This window comes from Neospora caninum, chromosome VIIa (assembly GCF_000208865.1).
Source record: "Neospora caninum Liverpool complete genome, chromosome VIIa".
Classification (NCBI taxonomy): Eukaryota; Apicomplexa; class Conoidasida; order Eucoccidiorida; family Sarcocystidae; genus Neospora; species Neospora caninum.
The window spans coordinates 2,518,969-2,528,617 of NC_018393.1; the positions used below are offsets into that span (position 1 = coordinate 2,518,969).

At 60.4% G+C, this 9,649-nt stretch overlaps 1 protein-coding gene across 1 annotated transcript; it reads right to left on the minus strand.

Moving 5' to 3' along the window:
- Nucleotides 1-3,221: 3,221 nt before the first annotated feature.
- Nucleotides 3,222-6,464, minus strand: NCLIV_022130 (uncharacterized protein; the record flags this gene model as incomplete). The annotated part of the gene is made up of 1 exon (XM_003882407.1): nt 3,222-6,464. One exon carries the CDS (start codon nt 6,462-6,464, stop codon nt 3,222-3,224), a length of 3,243 nt encoding a protein of 1,080 aa, XP_003882456.1.
- Between the last annotated feature and the right edge of the window lie 3,185 nt (nt 6,465-9,649).

Consider the following 9,649-nt stretch of genomic DNA (forward strand, 5'->3'; position numbering starts at 1 on the left):
CTCGCTTCTTCTCTGTCTTGCTTGTCCTTCTCTCGCTTCTTCTCTCTCTGGCTTGTCCTTCTCTCGCTTCTTCTCTCTCTGGCTTGTCCTTCTCTCGCTTCTTCTCTCTCTGGCTTGTCCTTCTCTCGCTTCTTCTCTCTCTGGCTTGTCCTTCTCTCTCTTCTTCTCTCTCTTGCTTGTCCTTCTCTCGCTTCTTCTCTCTCTTGCTTGTCCTTCTCTCGCTTCTTCTATGCTCTCCTGCTGCGCCTTTTCATCCCCCGCTCCTCTCGCCGCGAGTGACGCAGAGGAAGTCTCGCTCGCCGCTTCGACTATGTTGCGACCGCCCTGTCTCGCGGCTGTATATTTTATGGCCTGTGGAGTGCACGCAAGTGGAGAAATGCGGATCGCCCGCGAAAATCGGGAAAGAGAACGGCTCAGAGAACGAAACGAGAAAAATGGCGAACAGAAAGGAGACAGGGAGACGCCGTCGAAGCGCCCGCGCCCCGCAAAGGCAACGAACGGAAGAACACGACGGGGTTTCTGCTGCCGCGAAGACACCGAAATGGGGAAAGAAACGGGAGGGAAAAGTGAGAAGACGTCGTATCGGTTCGAGTTTTTCGAAGCAAAACGAACCGCTTGTCGCCACGAGTGAAGTTGCTCCCATTTCTGAACGGCTGCATGCGCGTGCGCATGCTTGGGGCGAGACGCGGAAGAACGGCTCGACGGCAAATGCATGCGTGTGCATGCGTGTCCAGTTGCTCTATTTTTTGTAGGTGTTGATACGGTGATATATGCATCGGTGGTATCTCGTTTGGGAACGACCGACAACGACTCCACCCTGTAAACGGATTTAGTGCTACAGGAAAGCATGAACGCGAGTATCTGAAGCGCCGAGGTCTGTAGGTTTGCTCTCCAAGGACACATCGATACCAGGCTCTGCTGTGTATTCCAGGTGAATCGAGATACAGAAAGCAAAGCGCGAGAGTCAACGACCGGTGCTCACCAGGAGGCACCTGGGACTCCACTTCTTTTTACTTAAAACTCTTTTCGCCCTGGTGATGCTGTTGCGAGCACGCACCTTTCTTCACATTTACCGCAGAGTTTTACCCTAGTCCTTGTGCGTTCATAGGCGTTAGAGCGTCCTTTCAACGACGCAGTATGCTTAGAACACAAAACGTTAGTGTACTTCTGTCGAAGACCCTACACCCAAGCATGTACATATAAATATGCATGTGCATAGACTACATCCGTATATATATATATATATATATATATCCATGTCTAGCTGTGCAAGGCTCGTCTTTCTTGTGTCATCTGGACGCCCTTGAACTTGCGTAGCACGGCGAAGCCGCTGAAATGTTTTTCGGCGAAAACTGTTCCGCGGTTTGTCTAAGTTGAAGGCAGGATCCTGTTCTCACCAAGCGAGGTTCGCGTTTGGCGGTGCGCTCGCGCGTGGGGACGGTGTGTTCGGAATCTCTAGGCCACTTCGAACGGACAGCGATTTTCACCAGACCTACACTGTCTGCGCTCACGGTTTCAGTGTCGAATACTATCTTTCTCGGAATACCGCTTTCGTTTCCAGCTTAAGGTGTATTTGGTGTTGGGCGTCCTCTTGAGAAGCTCGCGCGTGCGCTGCGGTTCCGAGCCGAAGACCTCTGAAATTTTGAGCCTTGAAAAACGTTGTTACACTGTGAGTCGAGGCCGTCGCACATTCCGGCCCCGCGGCTTGGCTTCCACCTCTGTGCATGTCTCGGTCTGCCTTGCCGCGCCCGAGGTCGCACCTCCACGAAAACTGCAGCCCCTCGCCTAGAGAAAACGTTGGGGCTCTTCAAAACAAACCATGAGGTGTATATACAAACGGATCAAAACAGTTCCACTTCAAAGCCTCTGCAGACCTAAAACCGGAAGCACCCTTCCCGACCCTCTCCACCGCTGCCTCTTCGCCGGCTCTCCCGGCCAGCCTGTGGACCCGCCGTCCTCCCTTTCCTTTGCGCCGTTTGGGCTGCAGGCCTATCGCGCGCTCGCTCCTCACGCCCGCTCGGTTTCCATTTCACTGCTTTGTCTCTTGTTCCTGCGAGGCAGGCTTTGCTTGACGCGGCGGCCGCAAAAGATGATAAAACGGGCAAAACAGACCGTGCGCGTGTGGTCAGCTGACTTACACGCCGCATTCACAGCTCTCCGCCTCCCACTCTCAGCGCCAGCCTCTCTTGCGTCTTGAAGAAGAGCGTTTCGGACGCCTCAAAGAAGGCAAAAGCTCTCGCTGGAGCAAACTCCGTTCTCCACAATCGCACTCCTGGCGTGTGAAACAGGAGCGCGGATCGAGCGCCCTGTGACTACAAAGACACACGCTGTTCATAGTGCGCCTGAGGGGCACTATGAACAGCGTTTCAGCCCCCCTCTTTTTCCCGCCTCCTTTCTCTCGAGACGGGCTCTTTCCCCTTCCCGTCTCGTTCTCTCTTCTTAACGGACCAGGCGGACACGGACTCCGAAAAACCGTCTCTTCCTCCTCAGAGGCCTACCCCTACCTCCCGCAGAGCCTTTCCCAGCCCCGGTGGTGCTCGTCGCCTTCCAGAATCTTCTTCGCTTCTCTCCGTCTCTTCGTCTCTCCGTCTCTTCGTCTCGCCTGCTCGCGCTGTCTCTCGTCGCTTCTCCCGCCTCCTGAGAAGCCTTCAACATTGTGAGCTCGGCGCGCCGTGCTCCCTTGTCTGTACAGTACACGCGCCTCAGCGCTCTCCCCCAACCCCACACCGCAGGCGCTCCTCAGCCTCTACCGATTTCCGGCTTTTCCCTGCAACTTGTGTCTCTCCGACCTCACACAGAGTGCTCCTCGCACCGCGACGCGCTTTGACCCACGGGGCGGTACCACAAAGAGCTTCTCGCCTTCTTCTTCCAGTGTGTGCGACGACCCTGCGGGGACGTCTTTCGAGAGTCCAGTCGGGCCTTCCGCTCGGCACGGGCCTCCAAATTGCGCATGGGTGCGCGTGTTGCCTGCACGCCTCCCCGTTTCTCGTCTCTCCAAACAGCGACGCGCGACAGGGCGCGGCAAACCGGCGCGCGCGCCAGGTAGGACACGTGCGTCTTCTGCGCAGTTCCAGTCGCGACAGTCCCCGCTTTTGCTGCCTGGGTGGGACAATCTCTGCGACAGGATTGTCAACTGTTTCTCACGCAGGCTCTCGCGTTTCCGTCTCTAGGCCTGCGACACGCGCGCGGCCCCTGCTTCTCTCTGGCGACAGACTGGGCGCTCAGTCTTGGAAGAACGGCTCTTTGACGAGCTCGTCGACGGTTGCGCGTTTCGCCGGATCGGGCTGCAGAAGGCGGAGGACGATGGACATGAGGAGGCGGTCCTCGTTCCCACAACGCGAGGTCTCAAGGTCGCTTTCCTTCACGCCGGCAATGTAGGCGGCGATGTGTCGGGGGTCGGAATTGGCGTTGAATTTGCGGTCGAGGGAGAAGGGGAATTTGTTTTTGCACGCGAGACGGTACGCACTGACGCCGACGGCCCACGAGTCGCGCTCGGGGCCCATCGCCATCTTGCGGTTCTTCAGGGCGCAAGCCATGAGCTCCGGAGAGCTGTAGTCGATCGTGAACCCCTTGTTGCAGTCTTGGATCGAACCCAAGGGGATCAGGTACGCGAAGTCGCCGACGTAGACCATTCCGTCGCCGCCGACGAGGAAGTTCTGGGGTTTGATGTCGTTGTGCGTGAAGCCGAGTTGGTGGAGGCCCGCCACCACCTTCACCAGGCGGCGGACCAGCACGCGAAGCCCCTCGCGAGTGAAGTGATCCTGCGCCATCATGTCGAGCGAACACTTGAGCGCCGGATACATGATCAGTTCGTTCAGGAAGAACAGCGGGGTGTCTGGGAAAAGAGCGGCGCTCGCGCGGAGGAGCGGCGGGAGCCGCGCCACGCGTCGCACCCCTTGCGGAACCACGAGGCCATGCTTGTGGAACAGGTCGTCGTCGGAGATGTCCGTTTCCCGCAGGAGCCTGAACGCCTCCAACTCCTCGCGAACAAAGTCGGAGAGCGAACTTTGAACTTCTTCCGGATTCACCCCAGACTTCGCCTTGGACCAGTACATGATCTTTGCTGCGTACGTGGCGCGGCCTGGGGGCGAGTCGCGACTCTCCGTCGCAGCGCCGTTCTCCGGGACCGACTTGAGAGCGCCCGACCCCAACCGGCGCAGGCTGTCCATGCGGCCGCTTGCCTCCGAAGACCGCTCGGGGCACGGCCCGAGCGGTCCGCTGGTCCCGCCGTCGGCTTTCTCGCCGCGCCGGTCGTCGCGCTCGGAAGCTGTCGCGCACCCGCGGCCTGCCTCGTGGGAATTCGAGACGCCTTCTCCGTCCCCCGTTAACGGCGACGGCTCCGACGGCGCTGGGCGGCGCCGCCCAGACATAGACCCCGAGACGTCCACGAACTCGACGACAACGCCGTACGCGCCGAAGCCGAGGATCTTTCCTCGCGCGGCCACCATAACCGGGAGGCGGTCCTCGACGTCAAAGAGCTCGTAGCGCTTCCCCGGATTGATGTACTGCCCGAGCGCATGGCCCGCGTTCACCTGGGAGCGCGCCAAGTGCGCCTCGATCCGCACCATCTGCGAATGCCCCGAGATGTCTTTGATGCCCGCTTCGATGTCCGACGGGGACAGCGCGGGGAGCTCCGGCCAAACCCACCCGTCCTTCTCCCTCCACCACTTGTCGCTGCCGCTCGCAGCAGAACCGGCAGAGCCTGCGACGGCGCTGGACAGAACCGACTGCGTGGCGAAGGGCTGCGCGCCGAGGTGGATCCCTCCGCGGTTTTGCATGAAGGCGTCGAGAAACGGAGACGACGACAGCAGAGTCGGGGGCGGTCCCGGGTAGCCGACCGGAGCGGATCCGATCAGCCGCTGCGGATACTGCGCGGAGTCCACCAGGAGTGCGGAGCCTGGAGCGCCGCCTTGGCCTAGAACTGCCGGTCGCCGGAAGGCCGAGAGTCCGCCTTGATACTGCAGACTCGCGACTCCATTCCGGCCATCGAAACTTCCAGCAGGCACGGCTCCTGGAAGCAAACTCGGGCCGAGCCGGCCTGGTGCGTGCTCTCGTCGAGGTACCACGTCGTCGCGAGGAAGCGCGTAGCTCCCGTTGTCGCCTGCGCCTACACTGGAACTTGGAGCCCCTCTCGGGACGAGCGCTGGCCGCGGCGGCTCTCGTTCCGCCCCGCTACGGCCGGAATGCGAAAGGAAGTTGTCCGCGGTGCTAGCGCGCGGAATGCCCAGTTGGTCCAGCAGGGTGTCCGTGTTGAGTGTCGGATACATGCCACTGGGACCGAGAGTCCCGGGAACGTCTCCTTCTCGGTTCACGGACGCGCGGTCGTCGAGAACGTCTGCGGCGTCTCGCCTTCTGTCAGCCTGCACGCCCGCTCGGCCGTACCCGCGGGCGCCGGAAGTCGCGCTGTAGATTCGCGAGGCCTCAGACTCCGACAGTTCGCCTCGGGCGCCCTCGTCGCTGAGTTGGTTCGCCTGTCCATGTTTGTAGTTCGGAACCCGACCGCGTGCTTCGAAGGCGGACGGCTGCGTCGCCCACGAGTTTTGCGCGCTGGGCAGGAGTGTTGGAATGTGGGTCGCCCTCGCGAAAGACGACCGTTGATGCACAGACGCCGGAAGGAGCGACGGCCACGGCGCGTCCTGCGACGCGCGAAACAGGTCGGAGTACGCAGGCGAGTCAAAACTCCCTGCCTGTTTGCGGGGCGCGTCCGCTCTGGGACGAGACAGTCCCTCACGCCAGTGCGGCTCGGCTCCCCGCGCAGCCTGACGGTTCTCGGCCTGTCCCGAGCTTGCGTCCCGGGTTTCTTCCCACCCTGCCGAGAACTGGATGCCGTGGGCGTCCGGGGCGACGACGTCAGCGCGGTCGAGGCGCACATGATCCTCGGGTTCTTCCCGGTCGCCCCAGTGCTCTGTGGGTGAGGAGACGGCTCGGAAGCCTTCGCTGGAGGACGCGCGCGCACGCGGGACATCGCCGGATCCGCCCGTTTGAGGAGCGTCGTCGTGGTTCGTTTCACCTTCCCACAGGCGCTCTGGACGGTCTTTGGGCGTTCGTGCTTCAGAGCTGCTCGTGACGGCATCCCTCGAACTGCCGTACGGGAAGGCGCCTGAGAGCTGTGCAACCCGGCGGTCGCGGTCGGTTGTCCAGCCGTGCGACTGCGTTCGCGTGATGCGGTCGTACATCACGTACGCAGCCTCGATCTCTTTGTCTGGAGACGCGCCAGTTTGTCGCGCGTGAAGACTCTGCGCGCTGAGCCCCCGATCCCACCGCAGAGGCCGATCCTCTGTGGAGTCGTCCGATCCTTCGCGGTGGAGGGAGGCATCCGCCGCGCCCGTCTCAAGCAGAAAGGGTGTCCTCCTGATTTTGCTGTGAAAGAGACTGAGAATGAACAGAAAGAGCCCGATTAGGCACGGCGGGCGCAGCGCAGAGGCGGCCGACGGCCCCGCGCAACGCCGCTTGTGGCCAGGCATCGCGTACAGCCCTCCCCGCCCTCCCCGCCCTCCACGACGCTCGAGAAGAAAAGGTGAGAACAGAAAGGGCGTTGGACCCCAGCGGTGACAGCAAACTCAAAGCGGTCCTCAGAACAGAGAGAGGGTGTCGCGCCGACGCCGCGCAGCATCAGCCACGCGTTTCTCGCCGGTCCTCGTGTTAACGAAGCTCCAGACCACCGAAGACCGCATGGATTCGGGACGCCGATAGAAGTGCAAGGTCGCGACTGTGCCGGTAGAAAGCAAGCTGCGCGATTTGCGACATCGGCGAGTCGAGAAAGGCAGAAGAAGCGCCAAACGAAACGGGAAAGAAAGGGTAGCGAACCGCTCCGGCGAACCGCGCGATTTGCCAGTTACCCGCGCGATTCACCCGCCGAGAAACGATGGAACCAAGTCGCGGCGTCCCAGCGGGACACAGCGCTTACGCGGGAAATTCAGTAGGCAGTTCAAAAAAGAACCAATGGATAAAGGGAAAGAAAAGATATTCACCGAAGGGCGCCCCCCGCCCGTTTCGAAGGCAGACGGCACACACTGCGTACAGGCGAGTCGAAGATGCGCGCGAGCGCGCGTAGCCCCCAAGAAAACAGTCTCTCCCTCTCGGGGCGTCAAAACAGAACGTGAAAACCCCGGCCGACTGTGTGTCACACACGCCGACGAGATGAGAAGGCCTTTTCCGGGCTCCCGCGCACGTTTGTGCCAAAGAGGCATCTACCGCGCCGCCACAAACGCACACACTGAAAAAAGCTTCCGTTCTCCGGCCCTACAAACCCCGCTCTTGTCGATACAGCGGCTCGCGGTCTCTCCCAGTGGAGCGAACGCGTGACGGCCGGCCAGCGGGAGAGTAAAGACGATTCACTGCGCTGGCAAAGGGATGCTGACGCCAAGCGGCGTCCTCTGTACCTGGGAAACGCGCAATCCTGGAACGCGTCAAGGGGTTGCGGAAACTCATCAGCAAGAGAAGGTCGCCGCCGAGAAGGCTGTGTAAGGCAGGTACACCTGCTCACAAACGAGGGAAGAAGCTGCGAATCTCGCGGAGCGGCGCCGCGAATTCGTGACGAGCGGCAGACAAGAGCCTCCCCCCATGCCCAGAGTCTCCCGGGGGTGGGTCCGCAGGAGGTGAACTGTCTCCAGATCAAGCCGTGCCCACATTCGTGTGAAGATTTCGGAAGTTCGAAAGCGACAGAGAGAACCGTGCGCCATCGAAGAGCGTGACCGAGACTTCTGCGTTTAACCAGCCCGGGAACCGCCGTAAAAGGCGGGGGCTAGAACCACCAGTCGCCTCGGGGGAAGCACGGAATCTCATCAACGGTACGCTGGTGTCCGTCAGGCCTCTCCAGTCCATATTCGCAGTTAGCAGATTCAAGGATGCTCGTTCCATGAAGCCAGCTGTGTTCCACCGCGCTACTTGAAGGGGAACTAGCGTCGCAGTAGAGCTCGCCACGAGTACGAACGGTAGAGTATGGAATCCGAGAAGACCGGCTGTAAGCGTGCCCACAGCCGTTCTACGTCCGCAATCAGGCGTTTGGCGCACAGCCGTGGACGGGATGCGGCGCACCTCAGACACCGAAACAACTTGCAAACGGATGCAGTCTCAAGCGCCTGAAGGCCCCTAACCGGTGCCAGCGTCCGTGCCGCCGACTGCCTTCTTGCTGGACGGCCCACGCGTGCGGTCTTCCTCGCAAAAACGGAATGCTCTTACTGCTTTTCAGGGCGTCACGCCTCGACCTGTAGTGGGTATCGCGCCTTTTTCGGTGCGGAGTTTGCGGGGGCGGGGGGACGGTGGCATTCGCTGTGTAGGTCTGTGTTGCACTAACGCATCGGCGTTCCTTCGGAGCCTTTGACTGAATCAGTGTGAAGGCTTCTTTTCAAACGACAGATATCAGCACAGAACAGAACCCTGCTCTCTTGCTACCTCCCCACCCACAGCGCAGGGATTGACTTTGACACGGACAAAAGGAACACCGCAGCCTTCCGCATCGAGCCCCGACTGAAACCAGGTGTTTTCTTTTCAACAGTTTTGAGCCTTCCTGCGAACAAGGGCCACCCAGCGTCATCCGGTTTTTCCGTAGTGCATGCTTAAGGAAGGCGGCACCTCACGTGCGACGGCGACGCAGCTTTCGCCGCGAGACTTCCCGTTCAGCGAGCGCCGAATGACCATCCGTAAAGGGGAGAGCTTCTGCACTGCTTTCCTGTGCAGTCGCTGCTGACGTGGACTCCCTAGTTGCCAAACTGAATGGGCTGGCCATCCAGTACCGAGCCTCCAGTACTGCAGCAGTCTCAGTTGTTGATCCATATGCCTGCACTGGGCTTTTCCTCGCCAGATTCCGCTCTCTTGCGGATATGCCGTAGGCGTTTGTCCCACTGCCAGGAAAACTCGACACTCAAATGAGAGCAGTGCAGTTGCAGCAGCCTCGCGGAAAGTGAGATAGCAACCCCGGAACTGTCGCCGTCGGCACCGCCCGTGGCCCAGAGACCTGCCAGCCGCGAGTTTGGATGGGTTTTCCCTTTCCTGCACGTTCGTGTTGCAGAAACTGGCCGGAACGCTCCCCGTGGAATCAGTCGTACGCCTGTGATAGTGTGTCGCAGTATACATGTCGGTCTCTGTACCAGAAAGCCTCTTTCATCCTCGCTTTCCCGCTGGGCCAAATCCAGCGCTACATTGGTGTGGAGTGGGTCTTGCAACCGGCCCCCTTCCCAGTGGAACTGGGCCATCAACTGCTTTGCTACGGCTTGCAGGGAAACGCCAGCGAGGAGATAGCAAAGAGACTGTAGGTGGACCGTTCGCCAGGCGTCAGCAGAACGGACGCCCCCGTCCAACACAGGGAGTTCACGCGGCGCTGCCACGCCTTGCCATCAGAATGGATCTACGGTCGCAGTCTCCCCGCTGAAATTCCGTTCTTCTGTGTCTCATCTTCAGGCCACCCTGGCACCACACATTCTTCTCCGGCCCTAAATTTAGAGTGCACAGTTGATTCGACAGGACATGGTTGTGTGCGAACTGACGACTGACCCCCATTTCTCCCAGCAGTCGTCCTTCCCCCACTGCGCAAACCCTCCGGCGCCCCACGGGAATATTCGCCGAGAGGTGCTCACAAGCGAATTGAAAAGAGCAGCCCGGTCGGGTTCTCGACACCGCACCGGACAGGCACAAACCGTCTAGAAGTTGC